Here is a 21886-nt window from a genome sequence, read left to right as displayed (position 1 = left end):
CTTGTGTATATATATATATATATATATATATATATATACTGTATATTGAATTATTATATACAATGATTGATGAGTTTATTTTCATTTAATAATAAAATCAATGACATTTTTCATATGTGTTTGTATTATACATTTATACTGATCATGAATTATTTAATAATTTAGCATTTTTTTAGGTAACTTATTAGTTGACATCAGGAAAAATGTGGCATGCTAATGTAAACTGAAATACTAAATTAAACAGCATCTTGCTGTTAATGCAATTAGCATGAATGCAGTGTTTATGACCTTATGTTAATTGAGAATCTACATGGAATATTCACACTTTTTAAAGTTCATTTGTCACACCATGTTGAACATTTGAAATGAACTTCTGATGTCAACAAGGTAATTAAAAATACCACCTAGAAACCAATTACAGCACCTAAGATATACACTTTCCCTTCTCACATTTATATACATTTTAAGTAGACATGTCAACAACCCATATATGAATATCTACCGGTCATCTGTCTAGGTCTTCAAATTCATTAATACATAAGACATGCAAATTCAAGAAAATATGACAATTAATTTCAAGGTCAAAGGAGTTTATTTGAGTCACATACAGATATTTATATTACATACACAGTACCTTTAAAATGTCGGGTGTTAACAGCAATCCATAGTGCTGTTTAAATCTTTAATTTAAATTTTTTTCCCCAACCATCTCATTTTATCTTGCATTTGTAGAATAATTTGATTTGAACAACAGCCTGGAGCAGGAGGTGTGAAAATGGCATTAGATGTCAAACAGCACTGCGTAAAGAACCACAGTCTCCTCCTGAAACTCAACAGAACGGCTCACTGACAGCACACAGAGAGAGATGGAGGTTTAAAAATACCAAATGAGTCCAAACGAAACCATAAAGAGTTGATTGAGTTGAACAGGAGACTCGTCACATTAACTAGCACATGGCGTGAATTCATGATTACAAAAACAATCCATTATTCATTATTCACTTAAAGAGTTGTGTTATTGCACTACTGCGATTTTTGACACTGAATAACCCTAGAAAAAAGAAATGAAATCAGAAGAAAAGAAGGACAAAGCAAAAAGAAGGGGAAGACAGTAATGTAAACATGAAGAAAGGAAGAACGAAAGGAAAGAAAACAAAAATCAAGAAAGAAGGAAAGTAAAGGAAGGAATAAGGAAAAGAAAAGGAAGGAAAGGAAGAAGGAAGAAGGAAAAGAAAATGAAGAAAGGGAGGTAAAAATAAGGAAAGGAAATCAGAAGGAAGGAAGGACAAAGCAAAAAGTAGGGGAAGACAGAAATGTAAACATGAAGAAAGGAAGAACGAAAGGAAACAAAACAAAAATCAAGAAAGAAGGAAAGTAAAGGAAGGAAAGGAAGAAGGAAGAAGGAAAAGAAAATGAAGAAAGGGAGGCAATAATAAGGAAAGGAAAGGAAAGGAAAGGAGGAAAATGGGAAAAGGGAAGAACAGAAACAGGAATAAAGTAAATGAAACCAAAAGCAAAAATGAGGAAAAACAAGAAAGGAAGAAGGAAAAGAAAAGGAAGGAAGAGAAAGAAGACGGGAAAAAGACAACAACAAAAAAAACGGGGAGGGAAGGAATAATAGACAGAAGGAAGGAAGGAAAGAAGGAAGGAAGGAAGGAATGAAGAAAAACAAAGACGGATGGAAGAAGGGAAAGGAAAGGAAAGGAAAGGAAAGGAAAGGAAAGGAAAGGAAAGGAAAGGAGGAAAATTGAAAAAGAAAAAGGGAAGAAAGGGAAAAATGGGACGGAAGAGAAAGAAGATGGGGGAAAGCAAAAAAAAGAAGAATGGAAAAGAAAGAAAGAAAGAAGGAAACAGAGAAAGAAAAAGAAGGACAGTAAAAGAAGGAAACAGAGAAAGAAAAAGAAGGAAGGAAACAAGCAGGAAATAAGACAGGAAGAAGAAAAGGAAAAGGGAAAAATAAATTAAAAGATGGAAGAACGAAAAGAAAAGGAAAGTGAAGGAAGAAAATGAAACAAGAAGGAACTGAGGAAGTAAGATGGAAAGGAACAGAAGGAAGAAGTAAAGGAAAAGGAAGGAAAATGGAAAGAAAGTGAAAGGAGTCAATAGTAATGATGAAGTGGTCTGTATTGCTCTGAGTGTTTCCATTGATTCATCAGCGGTACACTGTTGTGCAGTTTGTTTGGATGGAAGTATGTACTTCATACTAAAATAGAACATTAAATACACCTTCATTTCAAACATAACATGACAGATGTGTTTACTGAGAGCTGCTGGACTGTTTCATCAAGTGAACATGCATTTATTGATGAACATACAAGACTGGCTAATGAATGGTTTTAATCAAAATCTTAAAAAAACAAAAAAAAAAACAACTTGAGAATATTTTACAATTCCGTTCTCTAACAGTGACCGTTTCTCATAAGGCCACCATCTCGACCAATCAGTTTGAGTTTCAACGATGACATCATAATAGCACATTAAGTTACATCATTAGTTTCCTGCTCACAAACTGCACTCCCACTTTTACAAGTCAAACTCCACAATACAGAACATACTGCCACGTTCAGTACTTTACCCACAATGCCAAAGCAGTGGCATCCCACGTATATCACTGTTCTGCGTTGGGTCGCAGGTTTAGAATGGATGCTGGTTTCAGAAGCAGCATTATAACAGTGTGAAAAGTACAAACAGTCAGTGTTGACACCTACATTGATCAGAAGCCATTCCAAAATCAATCCCAACCTTTGTTATTTGAAGCACCATGGGAGAAATACACACTCCTGGGCTGAAATTCAAGGAAACCTTATACAGTTACAAGTCAACGCTTTGAGCTTAATTTCCTAACAACTGGTTTAAATGATGCAAAGTTTCAAAACGGATGATTGAGATGATGGATTCGCACTAAATTAACCCTGTGCGCGACCCGACACATACGAGGGCCCTTTCGTCGAAAAATAACCTGTATAAGATGCAAGATGGCACACCACATTGTTGTCTGTCTATTCTAAAATGAAACAAATTGGATACACAACGCAACGTTTTACAATTAGTATCGAATTCTAACAAGTGAAATACAAAAGCTACTGCATGTACGTGTCCACCCTGTTGTAAAATCATCAGCAGCCATATTGAAGTAGTTTGCAGAGAACCCCTCTCTGTCCTCTGGAGATGATATGTATTACTGGTGGGAAATGTGATGTCGATTTTTATGTTTATGATTTTAAATGGCTTTTGATATCAAGGTTCAGAGGTTGTTGTTTTTTTAAAGCAGCACCTGAATGATGTCAGCTCTCGATGTCCAACAGAAGGCTAGAATATCTTACAAGGGTCAATATACGATGTCAAAATAATCAATCACGTTTGATTAGTGTTACCATGAAAACAAAAGCACAATCTGAGCATATTTCTGCATGTGCTTAAAGGAACAGTTCACGCCAAAAAATGTAATCTGCTATCCATAATATTGCTTTTTCCAGTGGAAAAATTCGTCTTGTCTGAATCAGGAGAGAAATATGCACTGATCAAGCACTATTTACAAGCGAAGACTGTGTAAAAGTGCTGTTCAGATTTTGAGGTGAAGACAACAGGGATGGACTTTTTCACTGGATGACACATTATTACGGGTTATCGACTCGTATTTTGGCCAGAAGTTACGGTTTGAAGTTAAAATGCCTTGATGATGGATTAGTTTTTTTGCAAACACGCAGCTTTTCTCTTTACAAGACGTGAATTGATAGACTGGAGCTGTGTGGATTACTTGTGGATTATTGTGATGTTTTTTTATCAGCTGTTTGGACTCTCATTCTGACGGCACCCATTCACTGCAGAGGATCCTTTGGTGAGCAAGAAATGTAATGCTAAATTTCTCCAAATCTGTTCTGAAGTAGAAACAAGCTCATCTATATCTTGGATAACCTGAGGGTGAGTAAATATTTCACAGATTTTCATTTTTGGGTGAACTATTCCTTTAAGTGGAAACAAATATACATGAACACGCAGTGCCATATAAATGTGCTAGAGAAAAATACAAATAATTTAAATAATAATAATGAAAGAACTTTACAAAAACAGTGTTTCTGGGTGAGAAAATGAGAGCTCTGTTACATAACCAAACAAAAAAATCATGTGGATTTCATCCCTTTATTAAAACGTTTAGTACACGATCAAATCGGACAAATACAGGTACAAAACAAAACCGTACAACTTAAATATTATATGTTCAATTTACTGTGTACTGCATAATGTTAATTCAATTAAGCTAATCTTTACCTAATACTAAAAACATCAGCCATGTGTGTTTGAAAGACTACATTACTTGTCTTTTTTTTTTTTTTATGTAACAATTAAATGTGAAGAGTGGGGTTACATTGCAACAAACAGTGGCCCCAAAACATATTTGGACACATTTCAAAACCTAGTATGTTTTACAGTATATTAAAATGGTAGCTATATTGCTCATAAATGGTTTGTGGTAGTGGTACGTTCCTAGTTTAATGTGACGAACTGCACCAGTTTGAACTGGAGAAGAACTGACTTGTATTTTTATAATTCAATGACGTGTGACGCAAGTGTCCAAATACTGTTTAGGGCCACTGTAATTCTCAGATCTGGGGCTTATAACAGATCAGTGTAGAAATATGAATCCAGGTGCCTCTTTTTAACATACAATGACTTTAAATCAGACACTTGGATCTACCGCAGGATCTCTACACTAGGAGATCTACATGAATAGGGGATTGTGGGATTGGGTAAACAGACCTGACACATCCGACACCACCTGGAAAACCTCTATCAGAGCCGTCGCGTTACTATATTCGTGTTTTCGAGGAGGAAACTGCATTATTTCAAAGGCACTTCCCAGATCTGACAACAAATACATAAACTCCAGCTGAAATTTAGGTAGTAAGCACGTCGATTCCCTTCGGACAACACAAAAATATGAGTTTCGAGATGAGATTTAGTTTGCGAGGAACAAAAGGTGAGGATGAGGTGCATGCTCTCGACCTGCATTCGTTTTAGTTACACACACCTTTCAAGGTACAGCATGCAAGGCTGCCGCAGAGAGTCGGGGTTTCACAAACACAAAGGCATAAAATGACAGCGACAGTGCTTGTACCCCTCAATGGCTTCCTGTAAAGCAGCCTCACTTCCTGTCTAGCGACAGAAACGCCCACGTTCACCCTTAAATGCTATATAAACACGGTTCTCTATATTTGTATATGTATAACTAGCTTAGTTACTTTTATCTCTGACCATGCAAGACTACAGGCAAAGGGAAACGGGTGATTAGCTGTGATGTGGCAAGGTGTGCAAATACTCCCTCTACTGGCCATCAGTCCCACTCTGAGAACGCCTCACAACTGTACACAATTACATATATACAAAAGATAGGGGGCGCCATTGTACATATTATTTTATCGCACACAGACACACCAGCCCATCCGAAAACATCCGGAACAAGCAAAAAACCATCACAGAAAACAAGGGTTGAAGGGTGCTCGTTGAAACAAAACCCCACCCTGCCACATGGAGTGAAGCGCAGAAAATCGATATGGTATTAGATATCAGCCAGTCAATGTACACTTTACATAGATTCCAGATTTTTTTCTTCTTTTTCTGAAGTCTCTTTTTTTTTTTTTTGGATGCCATATGAGGGGGATTCAAAGCAATGCAGCTAGTGAAGATTCATAAATATACATATTCAGACGTTTCTTTGAATGAAAATGCATACTTTGTCGTCATTTACGCGTGATACATTATTTTATACGTATATATTTACTCGTTTTTTTTTCATTTCACAATTACATGTTTTCGAGGTTTGTGGATTTCTCGTTCGGGTTCGCAGGTGCCGTTCACCTTCTGAAGAACATGGGGTTGCGCAGGCAGGCGGTTAGTCACCTGCAGCACCCCAGCGGTCCGGTGGAGGTCTCCAAGCTGCTGTCGGTATCGGAGGCCAGGGTCTGGTCGGTGGACATGGAGGAGATGTCGTTGACGGAGGAGGAAGGGGGGAGGCTCTCGCTGCTGTTCATGGCTGCACCTGCGCTAAGGGAAGTAACGGGGGAAAAACGGTTACAACGAAAAAAAGAAGCACAGCCACAGCGCCCTCTACAGGGCGAATAGATACTACAAGCAGATGTTCAAATATTAAAAAGTACAATAACGATACAAAATGTACAAATATCCCACAGGGACGAAAGCGGGTTGCTTAAGGGTGGAGTCCACGGACTGGGTTTGGATCTGAAGTGATATTGTAGGATGTTGAGATATTTATGATCTCTATGAAGAATTTCACCATAGCACAGAAACTGCACTTGTTAAAATTACAAATTACTTGCTTCTTGCGTCAGACCAAGGCTGTATCTCATTGCTAGTTTTACTTGATCTTAGTGCTGCGTTCGACACTATAGATCATGACATACTCATAGATCGATTACAAAACTATACAGGTATTCAAGGGCAGGCTTTAAGATGGTTTAGATCCTACCTGTCCGATCGCTACCATTTTGTTCATTTAAATGGGGAGTCATCTCAATTATCACCAGTAAAGTATGGAGTGCCACAAGGATCTGTCCTAGGTCCTCTGCTATTTTCGATATACATGTTGCCCCTTGGTAATATTATTAGAAAATACGGGATTAGTTTCCACTGTTATGCTGATGATACTCAACTAAATATCTCAACAAGACCAGATGGATGTGTAGATTTATATTTATTTAATATAATAAAAATACTTAATATTAAGATAAGATAGTATTTATACCATATATATAAACATTACATGATTATTTAAATAGACATTGAATAATAATAATAATAATAATAATAAATATATGAATTTACAAAAAAAATATAAATGAGTGTAAAGTATTGCCTTAGATTATACCTTACAAAAATCTTTTATATCTAATAATTATTTAATAATTTTACACAAATTTTACGTTAATATTATATTAGATATAATTAGATATTTAATACACTATATATATATATATATATATATATATATATATATATATATACAGTATTATCTTGAGAATATTTACTTTCTGTGTGTGTACTTTTCTTCTTCTTTTTTTTACATATAAACTTGAAAAGAATACCAGTACATTTAATCAGTACTTTTAAAAGTGTGTGTGCGCGTGTGTATGTGTTCTACATTTTATAATTATTTAATAATTTAGCATGAAATATTATAATAAATATAATTAGACATATATATATATGTTTTATTTCTTTATTTTAATTTCTGCTAGTTTGAAATCCTAAGTCTGGTAGCTTAGAAAAGTAATTGCAGACCATTCCTCAACAAGATATATGATTAAAGATATTAATTTATGCAGCTAAAGTTATGTTCACATTCCTAACACCATATGCATGAGCAAACCTCAATCATTCAAAACAAAACATGCCTTTTAAGGGGTCCTATTATGCTTTTTCAACTTTAGTTAGTCTGTAATGTTGCTGTTTGAGCATAAAAAATATCTGCAAAGTTACAAAGCTCAAAGTCCACTTCAAAAGGAGATATTTTATTTAACAGAAATCACTTTTCAAAAACTACAACGAACGACTCGTTTTGACTACAAAGCATATTTTCCGGGATTTGTGATATCACAAATACCGACGAATGGGACGAGACCTGGTTGAGCTGCACTAGAGAAGGCAACGAGTGTTATCACTATGTCGGAGCTTTCCCAAGGCAAACGAACTTAGAGTGGTTACAATCATCCGGATTTAAATCGCGCTCAAATTGATTTGATTTTGACGCAATATTTACACTGAAGCTCGCAGGCGGTTATGGTAAGGGGCGTGACATTTCCCGACCAGACGCCGAGTGCTGCCAATCACAATACACACTGGCCCAGCTAACCAATCACAGCACATTTCATATTTCAGAAGGCGGACCTTCATTTGATGCAGGAACTATTCGAGCCGTTCATGCCAGACTGAGGAGAGAGGTGTTGTAATAATGTAAATTATGTGAAAAATAATATGTTTTTCGAACAACCTAGTATGAGAGCCTGTTCTAGTACACCCCCAAAACAAAATCAAGACTTTGTAAAAGAGCATAATAGGACCCCTTTAAAAAACACAAAAACTAAGCATATTTTACACCACTAGGTGGAGCTAATGCTCTACATGAAGTAATACACAAAGGCTCCTGAAAAAAGGACAAATTGTCCCTATTTTTCATCATCAGGTTTGAGAGTTGCACTGACTGCCCTATAAATCCACAACCCAGAAAACCTCAAATCCTTCACCGAGTCTGTTTGAACAGAAGCCCTGCCCAATCCAATAACCCGCAAGGAGACCGCTTTTGATAAAAATCAAATGCAAATAACCCCTTAAATGGCTTCCTACGATAACAGAACAAGCTAATTTACTTGACTGACGGCCTACATCTTTCGCTTTAATAGAAGGCAGCTCTTTATTACCCATTCAATTCTGTGAACATGATTTACGTATAATAACTTTATAGTACACTCTGCCCACATCCTCATTTGAGATTAACATTTCAAACATGCAATTTTGGAGCGTGACTGCAGAGTGGGGCTAGAGCGAAAAAAATGACAATATGATAAATGATGAAAGCAGAAGCTACCCTTTAAAATGAGAAGACAAAATGAAGAGGGTGGGTGACATTGGCTCAGTAAGGGCTTTTTATCGCTGTCAGCTTTATGGCCACGATCTGTTTTAGTCTCTCTTTCTCTCTCTCTCTCTCTCTAGAAATGTGCCAGACCAGCAAAACATGATCACTAGTTGCACATCACATCACATTGAGAGTGTCAGTTACCTCACAGCACATAAGAATGGTAATATTTACACAAAAAAATCAGAATAGATTACAAAAACCTCTTTACATTGTCCAGAATTCAGTTTTCTGCTCACCAAGACTACATTTATTTGATCAAAAACACAGTAAAAACAGTAATATTGTGAAATAGTATTACAATTTAAAATATCTGTTTTGTATTTTAATATATTTTAAAATGTAATTTAAATAAATAATGTGATGCAAAGCTGAATTTTCAGATTCATTACTCTAGTCTTTAGTGTCACATGATTCTTCAGAATCATTCTAATATGCTTCTAACATTCTAATATCAGTAAATATCCTAATGGTTCAGAATTCTTAGTTAAAATATACAGTAAATATACTCCTAAACTAAATTTTAGACCAGGCCTACTACTACTACTACAAAAAAAATAAAAATAAGTTGGCCTAGTTATGTTGGCCTAAACTAGTTTGGTCTTTGCTGGTTTTAGAGAGGTTCTGGCAACTTTTCAGCTGGTCACATGGGAGACCAGCTTGGCCAGTACAAGAGATCATATTAAACCAGCTAAACCAGCTTAGACTGGATTTTTTTAGCAGGGAGTTTGGACTAACTTGAATTCCAAGATGGTCTATTCTATATTGATTTTCTGGGTCTCTAATGTCCGTTTCCTATGTTTCTATCTCAAAAACTCTGCCCTTCAGCTCCTCTTGTCAAATTGCCCTGGTTTTTCTTTACCCACAATTCCCCTCACAGTAAACAGCATCATGTATATCCCATACATGTGATTTCAGTGACCACTCGAGTGTAAAAATAGACTTTCAGCTACATCGCTCTTCTCTCACTTAACAGAATCCTCCAGTCATCCCCCACAAAGGACACCTCCAGCGTCCCAGAGACCTCCATAAATCTCCCGCCTAATACTGCAGGATGGAGCTTCCTACAGTGCAGCATCTCAGACTCCCAGATCCTTAATAAAACAGGAAGGGAACGAGGATTTATAGCCGGCATTGATTTTAACCCCAGTCCAGTTCTGCGGGTTTAACTAAACACACTGAATCATTGTTTAGTACGGGACGCCACATCAACAACCCCCACTGTTGGTGCAGGACATCTATAAACACCATCAAGCATGTTTATAGTCATGTGATCAATGTATGTTGAAAATAGCCTGCCATTTTTTTTTCTTCATATTTGCTCTGTAGCTGTCAGAAAAATACAAATGTAATACTTTTCATAAAACACACTCATTAAAGACTACAATTTGTAAAGCTGTTTTAAAATCATACATGTGCGTTTATGAAAAGCAAACTGAATTGAACTGAATGTGACGATTCAACACACTAACCCACACTGCTGTGAAATACGGAGCTGCATTGCGACTGCATTCTTCAGCACAAGCACTTAATTACAAAGTAGAGAGACCGACTGAGAGAGAGAGAGAGAGAGAGAGAGAGAGAGAGCAAGAGAGAAAGAGAAAATGAGGCCAGAAAAGGATGGACAACATGAGCAAAAAAAATAAAATTTAAAGGGGTCATTTAATGCGATTAAAATTTTTCCTTTCTCTTTGGAGTGTTACAAGCTCTTGGTGCATAAAGAAGATCTGTAAAGTTACAAAGACTAAAGTCTCAAATCCAAAGAGATATTTTTTATAAAAGTTAAGCCGGATCGGCTTTCACCGTGGACGAAGCGGAGTCCAGCCCGGGGTCGTCACGTGTGGTTGCCGCAAGCCCGCCGGCCGCTCCTTCATCGAATCCGCCGGCCGCGCCTTTCTCAAGCTCACTGGCCTCTGCTCACTCTAGCCCGCCGTGTGTTTCGTAAAACACACGAAATAAGCGAAACTACTTTGTTTGGCCTTCCAAAAGAGGACACGGCCAAAAATCAGTGGTTAAGTTGTATTTACAACACTGTTCCAGAACAGTTCAACCCAAGGCATCACAGTATGGTGAGGGGCGTAACATTTCCGTCACACACTTGAGGTATTCGGCCAATCACAACGCACTGGATAGTTGGTCAATCAGAGCACACCTCGCTTTTTAGACCGATGAGCTTTGTAAAAATCTACGCGTTTCAGAAAGGCGGGGCATAGAGGAGAAACAATAATGTACAGTATGTGGAAAATAATGTGTTTTTTTAACCTTAAACCGCATAAACACATTTCATTACACCAAATACACAAAATAATGTTCTTTTTAGCAACATCATATGACCCCTTTAAACACCCCAGCAATATATATATATATATATATATATATATATAAAAAACCTAAGCAGCTAGAAACCAATAGATCTTTCTTGACATCTTTAGATGTTAATAAGCTAATAAGACGACAACAAACATGAAGATCACCTTCTCAGTGCTGCTGGACTGCATACATGCAATCACACACACATGTGCTTCCCTCTACAGGTCAAACACACACACTGAAACTCAACATCCCACATCCCTCAAAGAAAAGCCTCTTCGCTGAGTCAATTAGCAAACAAAATCCTACAAATATTTCAGACTTGTCTGAGCTATTCTTTTTGTAAAATGATTAAATCAGACACCATGGACTCCAACCTTAATTATGAAACATGTATACATAAACAGTGGCAAATATACAATACATTATAAAAACACAAATACATTTTTAAACATTGACATGTCAGTTCCCAACATTTTAGTTATAAACTCAAGAATGAATGTGCATATTTATTTTTTATATACTATTACTTGGATGTTTTTACATTGCTGTAGAATTTATTTACATAATGAAAAAAAAACACACAACAAAATTCCCCTTCACTAAGCTCTGCCCCCTAGGTTATTCTGGCTAACTTTACAGAATGTAAAAATATATGCTGGTAAAAATTGGATAGATGTTATTTTTATGTGTGCTAAATTAAATTGTGACACTGCAAAGCAGTTTTATCTGGCATCTGTCTTAAAAAAATGTTGAATTACAGAGTAACACATTAAAAAGTGCAGAAACTTCCCAGAATAAACTGAATAAAATAAAATTAAATAATTTTAAAGTTATTACAGGTTTTCACACTGAATTTCATGAAAAATTATTTTACTATATTTGTTGGTTATTTTCATTAAAAATGTGGAAGAAAGAAAGAAAGGAGAAAAAAAACTATCCAAACTCCAAACAGATCTTCCACTGAATTACAATATAATATCTTGTTTGAGAAAATGATGGATGACAACAGCTGCTAAATAGGGTTGCTCATTAACATTTTTAAGGCAGGCCTTAGTGAAAGATCAATTATACTTCTCTAAGTGGAAAATAGGCTAAAATATACACAGTGTAATAAAGTAATTTTCCTAAAGATGCTGTAAGCGTGTATATACCACACATCCTCAATCTGACAAACTGAAAGAGTTCTCCTAATTCACAACCTCTTGGAGGGACCCAAATTTTTTCAGCCAATCAGAAACACTTTCTGCCTGTCAATCACTGTGCACTTTAGTTGGAATGTCTTTAGGGGCGGGGTTTTGCTTTGTAGCAGAAAGTATTGGGTGAAATCGCTTACGGCACCTTTTCTTATTTTCAGCAAAGACCACAACAGACACTAACATTGTCAATTACAGACTGAACAACTAGCACGTAATCACACTCAAGACGTGCTCTGTTTGAGTCACGCGGACGAGATGAGAGGGGGACAGGGACAAATGGAGCAGTCACAATGGGAGGGTTTCTCATAAACAGCTGAAATCACTTTAAATTGACTTACAGAAGCATAGCTTATGCACAGAGAGTACCTGAGGGAGAGGGCTGTCCCTTCACAACACCATTCTTTGTTCTCTCCTCGAAGTTCATCACCTCTTTATAGATGAGCTCTGAGCCAGAGAGACAGGGGGAGAAAAACAGACAGAAAGAGCACATTTACAGCTAATCAACTCAAACTACTTTAGGTTCATTAAAAACCAACAAAAACAAAATTAACAAATTACTAGTAGATTTTCATGATGGAAATTTTTTGTTTTGTTTTGTTTTTTTAATTAACCTTTTTTAATTCTAAAAATGTAAAATGTTTCTTTTCATTCAAGGGTTGTTAATTAAAGTCTGTTAATTGTATTTTATTAATAGCATTTTACTTCACTATGTCTTCCTTTAGGACACTTATTTACATCTAGATGCAAAAATATATCCTAATAAAAATGACAAGAGCATATAAAAAAGACTAAAACTTAAAATAAATTCAAATAAAAGCGAATTAATATAGTATTCCTATAGTACGTATATTTAAAAAAGTACTGTAATATTATATAAATAATACTAAAACAACACAAGGAAGACGAAATGTACTAAATCAAGTTCTATTTTAAAATGTAAACATGCAAAAAGATTTATTTGAGGGCTAGTTTTAGCATCTGAGGATAGAAACTAGCAGGATCTCAGTATAAATAGTCTTGTATCTCAGTAACAACAGAAGTCAATGGAAAGTGGCCACCATGATAGAAAAACAGCCGTGTGCGTGAATGATTTACAGCTTCATCTCTTCATGTGTCTGTGGGCTGTGAGTTATGTCATGTCCACAAGCAGAGAGCTCCAAACGAAGGCCTACCTTTCCATTCATCAATCGAGTGTTCCCTCTCATCTAGCTGTTTATCATAGATCTGTGGAGGAGGCTGAGACAGAGAGAGAGAGACATATTTAATCATTACCCAACAAAATCATCAACACTGAGCGTCTTCTGGATAAACATGTCTTAAACGTATCATTGCTGGTCCTTAATCATAAATACAATCCTCTTACTATTAAAAATGCATGCTTTATTATGGAAGCCTGTTTCCACTACTGAATTAAAAAAATTGTGACTTTTATCTCACAATTCAGAACTTTTTTCTCTCAGAAATGCAAAATAAAACCTTGCAATTCAAAAAAATCAAAAATCAATTTTGAAATATGTGACCCTGGAGCACAAAACCAGTCTTAAGTTGCATGGGTATGTTTGTAGCAATAGCCAAAAATACATTGTATGGGTCAAAATTATCGATTTTTCTTTTATGCCAAAAATCATTAGAATATTAAGTAAAGACCATGTTCCATGAAGATATTTTGTACATTTCCTACCATAAATATATCAAAACTTAATTTTTGATTAGTAATATGTATTGCTAAGAACTTAATTTGGACAACTTTAAAGGCGATTTTCTCAATATTTAGATTTTTTTGCACCCTCAGATTCCAGATTTTCAAATAGTTGTATCTCGACCAAATATTGTCCTATCCTAACAAACCCTACATCAATGGAAAGCTTGATGTATAAATCTCAATTTTGAAAAAATGACACTTATGACTGGTTTTGTGGTCCATGGTCACATAGAAACTTGCAGTTCTAAGAAGTCAGAATTGCAAGATTTAAACTCAGAATTCAGCTTTTATATCACAATTCTAACTTTCCACCTCGGAATTCTCGGAATTCAGTGTTTTTTTGTTTCCGCCATGGAATAAAAAAATAAAATAAAAACCGTAATTGTGACATTTTATCTGCCAATTCTGCCTTTTTCTTGGAATTCTATCTTGTAATTCTTTTTTCCTCAGAATTGCGAGAAAAGGAGCCAGAATTGTGAGATATAAACTAAGAATTGCAAGGGAAGAAAGATTCGAAAGATTAAAAAAATTGCAATGACCTTTTTAATCATGGTCACATAGAAACTTGCAGTTCTAAGAAGTCAGAATTGCAAGATTTAAACTCAGAATTCAGCTTTTATATCACAATTCTAACTTTCCACCTCGGAATTCTCGGAATTCAGTGTTTTTTTGTTTCCGCCATGGAATAAAAAAATAAAATAAAAACCGTAATTGTGACATTTTATCTGCCAATTCTGCCTTTTTCTTGGAATTCTATCTTGTAATTCTTTTTTCCTCAGAATTGCGAGAAAAGGAGCCAGAATCGTGAGATATAAACTAAGAATTGCAAGGGAAGAAAGATTCGAAAGATTAAAAAAATTGCAATGACCTTTTTAATGTTTATTCCATGGTGGAAACGGGCTTCCATACTACTATAGTATATGCAGTTATACTTCAAATGTCTAAATATAGTCACTTATTTGATGCAATGCTTTTCATCTAGCATAAACCATGATCAGAACACAGCACTACATACAGTATGTATGACTTGTAATGTTAAAATATCTGGGTTATTATGTTACATTACAGTGTTCATTCATATTACAATATGAGTAAATTGCACTTTAACACTCATTTTCATAACTAATAATATTTTTTATGTAATATAACATTAACACGGTAATGTAAAGCGTTACTGCCACTTGCACATGCAGTTGACATGTTCAACAGTAAGAGCTTAGTAAATAAGGACCAAACACCACCATTAGTAAGACAGAAAAGCAGAGAAAATGCCACCGTTAGGTTTCAGATTAAGACAGAGACATGAGAAACACAGGCTGTGTCTCAGAACCTAGCGAGCAGCCTAACTAGACTGCATTTTTGGGCATCATGGCCACAATCAAATCAAACCTCGGCAGCATTTCAAATGTTCAAACTGAACACTGGCAGCATTTTGTGCTTGATTCGAATGTTGCTGCCAAAAATATTGTCTATATATGCAGCTCACTAGGTTTTGTAACAAGCCAGAGAGAATAAGAGGAAGTGACATAAACAGAAAGAAAGATTACATGGCACTGAATGGAGTATTATGGAAACTAGGGTTCCTTAACGCTCAATGAATCTGCAAGATTCATTTGAAGCATATTAGTTGAGTTCACAAAGCACACAGGTGAGTTATTTTGACTGCCTTTTCCACTGAGTAAATCTATCTAAAAGTGAATTTTGTTAACTAAGTAATGTCATAATATTATACATCATCATAAAAATCAATAATTTAGGGTTTGATTTGAGCTCCCATTTGCTTAATTAAATTCATTTCAAACTAAAACCACCAACCAGACATTGTTGGAATTCAAGGTTTTAGGGTGCCTTAAACTTTAAACCTCCTCTGAATTCTATTCTATTCTATTCTGTTCTGTTCTATTCGATTGCCTCTAAATGTTACTTGAATACAGAATTGAATCGTATCATTCCTTTCATACGTTCTACAAGATTAGTACACAATACCAACACACACACACACACACACACACACACACAAATACACACACTGTGCACATTTCAGGGAAATCTTTGTCTGTTTTTGAGTTCTAGACGTCAGTGCGTGTTACAAAGAGATCAGTGTGTGAGTGATTTGAGATGAGGAGGTTTCCTAAGTGTGGAATGGTCTTTATTTACCATAGATATCTGCTGATTCCTGGCCTTCATCAGAGAAAGAGAAACACCAGAGAGAAGGAGAAAAGAATCACACTAATCATAACGATGCTCATGGGTTATTAAAACAAACTATTTGCTATTGATTTTCTATCAGATTAGTATTTTCGTTTCATATTTGGGTCAACAGAAAAGTGTATGTTCACATAAAATGACAACAGCTATGTACATATTTACAGACAATACATGTGAGCTGGTTATTTTGTTACATGTTTTTCTCTGTAGTTCGGTACTTGGTGTTCTGTACTTTCTAGAACAAGAAAAGCAGACCCGTTGCATCCTTGAAACCCCTTTGAAACATTACAGACACAAACTTTAGACAAGAACAAGCTGTTTGTCAAAAGGGGACGTGTGAATAGAAGCCGAGGCAAATGCTTATTGAATGTTTAGAAATCTTCATCAAAGAACAGGACAACTTTCTGTTATTTTTACTCCTTTCTAGTGTCCTCTCAAACTGATGAAGGTCCCCAGAATCAACCATAAACATTTACAAGCTGCACAAATGCAACATAAACCCTGATAATGATTTAAAACTATTGAGTATGGATCTATTAGATCCATATAATATAATATAATATAATAATAAATTGCATCTAAGCATCCAAGTCTGATAATAAATATTAGTCATTATTTGAATAAAATTACTAAAATAGTTTCAGACTGAATTAATATTTCACCACACAAAAACCTTTAAAAAAAGTTATTAGTAAAATTAGGTAAATATATTCAATTTAAAATTTTATATATTAAATAAAAAAAAATTAAAAAACTGGCAAATTGTTAGATATTTCAGACTTCAAATGCATCCAGTTAAAAAAATGATTGTATTGGTATAACCTAATGTGGTGAGTTTAATTTACAATATTCTATAAATAATAAACAATACAAAATTTGTATTGTGTAAATTAAATACAAATACATATTTTGATCTGAATAAATGTAGGAAAAAAACAAAACATTGAGACTTGGTGGAAGTGCATGCAATTTTTTTAAATAATAATTTTATTGGTATAACCTGATGTGGTGAGTTTAATTCACAATCTTTTATAAATCATAAACAATACAAAATTTATATTGTGTAAATTTAAAAAAAATATATATTTTTTGTGATCTGAATAAAGATAGGGAAAAACAAAACATTGAGACTTGGTGGAAGTGCACGCAATTTAAAAAAAATATTTTATTGGTATAACCTGATGTGGTGAGTTTAATTCACAATCTTTTATAAATCATAAACAATACAAAATTTATATTGTGTAAATTTAAAAAAAATATATATTTTTTGTGATCTGAATAAAGATAGGGAAAAACAAAACATTGAGACTTGGTGGAAGTGCACGCAATTTAAAAAAAATATTTTATTGGTATAACCTGATGTGGTGAGTTTAATTCACAATCTTTTATAAAACATAAACAATACAAAATTTATATTGTGTAAATTTAAAAAAAATATTTTATTGGTATAACCTGATGTGGTGAGTTTAATTCACAATCTTTTATAAAACATAAACAATACAAAATTTATATTGTGTAAATTAAACAAAAAAAATATTTTGATCTGAGTAAATATAGGGAAAACAAAACATTGAGACTTGGTGGAAGTGCATGCAATTTAAAAAAAATAATTGTATTTGGTATAACCTAATGTGGTGAGTTTAATTCACAATATTCTATAAATAATAAACAATACAAAATGGGTATTGTGTAAATAAAAAAAAAATGATTATTTTGATCTGAATAAATATAGGGGGGAAAAAATTGAGATTTGGTATACATGCATGCAATTAAAAAAAAATTGGTGTAACCTAATGTGATTTAATACATAATATTTTATGAATAATAAAATGTATTATTATTTAATAAACGTGTAAATTAAAAGAAATACAAACAAACAAGCAAACAAAAATGCATTTTATATTTTTATTTATTTAATATTAAATTCAACCTAAATTTAACAAATTAAACAAAAATGTTTCATTTGGAAATATTTCCATGCATTTTCTTTGCCCTGAAAATTCAGACTTGGTGTGAACAAGCCTTACATCTGCAATATGTCATATCGATTGGTAGTCATTTATAGTGCTGTGCATTGCATAAGAATTTTTTTTCCTCGCACATGTTCAATCAGTTGTGAGTGATGGAGGATATCATGAGGCTACATAAAAGACATGCGGTGGCCAGTCTGTAAACACAGCTGAGAGTGACAGATACTCACTGCCTCCACCTCGGCCGGGTCGTACCACACGTTGATGTAGGGGTGCTGCAGGGCCTCGTCCACTGAGATCCGCTTAGCGGGATCAATGATCAGCATCTTAGACAGCAGGTCTCTGGCCTGACTAGCTGTAAAACACATCACAACAGACCAGACCTTAGGAACGTTTACATCAGCTAAATGGAGGCATTTTACACAATTGTACCATTTTTATAAAGGCTACTTAAAATGATTATAATTATTAAAAGTTATTTTCAATTATTATAAAATAATACAATAATTATTATAAAGTAATTATAAAATTATTTTCAAATGACTCAACTCCAATTTTTGCATGTTAGAATATATATATAAAATATTTAGTCAAATTTTATTTAAAAGGAGACTCTTGTGCTCACCAAGGCTGCATTTATTTAATCAAAAACTAAAATTGTGAAATATTATTAGCATTTAAAAGAACATTGTTCTTTTTGAATATATCTTAAATTGTAATTTATTCCTTAATTTAGTCTTCAGTGTCACATGATCCTTCGGAAATCATTCGAATATGCTGATTTTCTAATTATTATCAATGTTGAAAACAGTTTTTGCAAATGCAGACTTTGTAAGCATATACTGTATCTTACATATATTTTTATTGGAACAGAATTAGAGCATTTAGAGCATGGGACATTTGTTAAGGAAGCAAACAGAATTATTGTTGATTTCAGATGTTTGAAGAATTCAGTGCAAACATCTCACAATCTTCACATTCAATCTCTCTATTTCTCTTTGCAAGGGCACTGAAAACATCCCACTCGTCTTTCCTCTCCACCTCTGTACGCTCTCTGAGTCCCTCACTTTCTTGCTCTATAAATAGCCGGGGAAAGTCAGGCTCTTTCTCTCTCTCCTCTTACAGCATCATCCCATCTCTCCCTTCTCTCTGCCACTCGACCGCTTCAAAATGGCCGACACTGATTTCTGCAGATCTGTAAATCTGACTCGCTCCCCCTCTCTGACTTTCAATATCAATTTGTCATGTGAACGTGTTTGATAAACATAACAGAAACTGTACATTTATATTGGCTAAGTCCTTGTAGACTAAGTAAAATTGCTGATCACAAATAGCCAAAAAAGTTCAAATGTACAAAAATAAAATGACAAAATGACATGAAATAAAAAGACAAATAAATAAAATAACAATATATTAGAATAGATTTGATAAAATAAAATGGACCTGAAACACAAAACGAAATCAACTGAATCACATAAAATGAAATAAAATGGAAAAAAAATTAAACGGAAAAGCACCAAAATAAAATTAAATTAAATTACGCCAAATAGAATTACATAAATAAAATAAAATGACAAAAATAAATAATAAAATCAAAGCGAAATGCAACCCGACATCACAAATCGTCAAAAATTTAAATCGCAAATTTAAATTAAAATGCAGAAATTAAATCTAATAAAAATACATTAAATTACAAAATGAAAAATGAAATCAAATTAAATGGTAAAATAAAACAAATTCAAACTGATATCATAGATAGATAGATATATAGATAGATAGATAGATAGATAGATAGATAGATAGATAGATAGATAGATAGATAGATAGATAGATAGATAGATAGATAGATAGATAGATAGATAGATAGATAGATAGATAGATAGTTGAATCAGCAAGTCATCAAAAGTGTGCAGTGCAGTGGTGCACAAGGTCTGGAACTGAGAACTCCTCCAGCACACTCTGCTGTACCTGATGGCAGGGTCCAGCTTATGATGCATTATATCTCACCCAGCCAATTTACAGTCACACCGACAGCACAGAGTCTAATCAGAACTGCCTTATATCCCTTTTTGTTTCCCAAACTGTAGAACATTCAGCATCTGCCTGTGATGTCTGTTCACTGAGAATAACTCCACCACGCAATTTTCATATCAAAAGCTCATGATTCTCCTCCGCCTTTCCCCTGAAGAACAACTACAGCTTTGAGCACAATTTATGAAATGTCTCTCAATTTCGCAAATGGGAAGGAAATTGCTGCCTGATTCATGCGGACAAACCAGGAAAATAACAAAGAGATGAATCAAACTGAAGTTATTAGTGTTCACCTCATTTGATAATTTTTTTTAAATGATCCTAGCAGTATTTTAGAGTTAATTTCACAAGGAAATGGCTTTTAATTGTACTCTATAATTAAAATAAAAAAAAAATTCCACATTAAAATATCTTTTTAATATTACAGTAGGTTACTAAGAATGAAGGGAATTCTAATGATCATCAAAATAAGTCTTTACACAAAATATATTAGCATGTAAAAAAGTTACAATGTCTTAATACATTACATTTATATTTATTTATATTATATTAGAATATTTATTTATTTAAATTTGTATTTTTTTAATTAAAGCCTCGCACACACCGGGACGATTATCGCACGCTTATCGCCGACGTTTTTCGACGCGTCTTTTGTGTTCATACCCAAGTGATTTTCGCTGGCGATGAGCCGAGTGAACGTGCAAATTCACTCCCTGACATTAGATGGCGCTTAATGAAAAACAGAAATACCCCGGTACACATCGAATCCTATTTGATCTGCAATTCCTGTCCATAACAACCCCCTATTATCGAGATTTTTGTAGTTGCTGTCGCGTTTTGTGCTTGAGCGGCACCAAGTCGTGTTTTACTGTAACTTCAGCAGCTCCAGGCACGTGAACAAAAGCGCCAATCTCATTGGTTGGCCAGTTTTTTATGCGGCGCTTCAAACCAAAAAAAACGAGCCCGAGGTGTTTTTAAAAACAAAAAAAACTCACATTGGCGCCCATTGTTTAGTCACGAGGCGTTAAACGTTGGCGATAATCGCGCGCGATATTCGTCCCGGTGTGAACAAGCCTTAAGAATAGAGGAAATCTAATGGTCATAAAAATAGGCCTCATTATATTAACATTAAAACATTATTTCATATAAAAATGATTTATACAAAAATTATATATTTATTTACATTTTATTTCTATTTTTTTCTATTTTTTATTTTTGGTCATAAATTGGTCATAAAATTAGGCTTTGTTTTCTTTACACAAAATATATAAAAAGTATGTATGTGTGTATGTATTTATTTACATACATCATTTTTATTTTATTTTTTATTTTATTTTACTTTACTTTACTTTACTTTACATGACCAGAACTTTTTTTAAAGAGTTTTGCATGAGATTCAACCTCAAACTCAAGCTACAAACACACACAATACTGTGACAGTACTTGACAATTGTTTGTACGCCAAATAACACGCTTACAACTAAATGTGCGCAAACTCTGGCTTACCTTTGAGCTTGTTGTGCTCCGAGTCTGCAGGGAAGAGGCAATCAGGGAAGAGTTTGGGGAAGGTCAGGCCGGCGTATTTTGGCCTGTTCTCCACATAGTTACGCACCGTCGGCTGCAGTTTCTTCATGAACTCAGGAGAGGGCGTGCCGAGCTGCTCTATAACCTTATTCCATTGGTCGATGTCTGAACGTGGGTGGAGTCATGGAAAAAACACCTACGTACGGCCCTCAGGCTGACTGTTTATGCAATATACAAAGTATGATATTTCACTTTTTTCACAAATGGAGTATAAAATGAAGATAACGACATAATG

The 21886-nt window shown here is 34.5% G+C and overlaps 1 protein-coding gene across 9 annotated transcripts in view; it reads right to left on the bottom strand.

Moving 5' to 3' along the window:
• Positions 1 to 5792: 5792 nt before the first annotated feature.
• The window catches only part of LOC107565387 (mitogen-activated protein kinase 10), a 45116-nt gene continuing 29022 nt past the window's right edge, over positions 5793 to 21886 (bottom strand). For 4 of the 9 annotated variants that reach the window (XM_016250608.1, XM_016250609.1, XM_016250604.1 and 1 more), the window contains exons 8-13: positions 21574 to 21756; positions 18267 to 18391; positions 16016 to 16039; positions 13329 to 13392; positions 12523 to 12600; positions 5793 to 6037 (exon numbers count right to left, since the gene is read on the bottom strand). In XM_016250608.1, coding sequence (XP_016106094.1) covers positions 5895 to 6037; positions 12523 to 12600; positions 13329 to 13392; positions 16016 to 16039; positions 18267 to 18391; positions 21574 to 21756 — 617 coding nt within the window. In that variant the 3' untranslated portion in view covers positions 5793 to 5894. Of the gene's footprint in view, positions 6043 to 12494; positions 12601 to 13328; positions 13393 to 16015; positions 16040 to 18266; positions 18392 to 21573; positions 21757 to 21886 lie in introns of all 9 variants that reach the window. The other 5 variants (XM_016250606.1, XM_016250607.1, XM_016250611.1 and 2 more) reach the window with 4 other exon arrangements.

This window comes from Sinocyclocheilus grahami, unplaced genomic scaffold (genome assembly GCF_001515645.1).
Source record: "Sinocyclocheilus grahami isolate Dianchi unplaced genomic scaffold, SAMN03320097.WGS_v1.1 scaffold999.1, whole genome shotgun sequence".
In the NCBI taxonomy this organism is placed as follows: Eukaryota; Metazoa; Chordata; class Actinopteri; order Cypriniformes; family Cyprinidae; genus Sinocyclocheilus; species Sinocyclocheilus grahami.
Note: the sequence above shows the minus strand (reverse complement) of the source record. Positions and strands in the feature narration are given on the sequence as shown.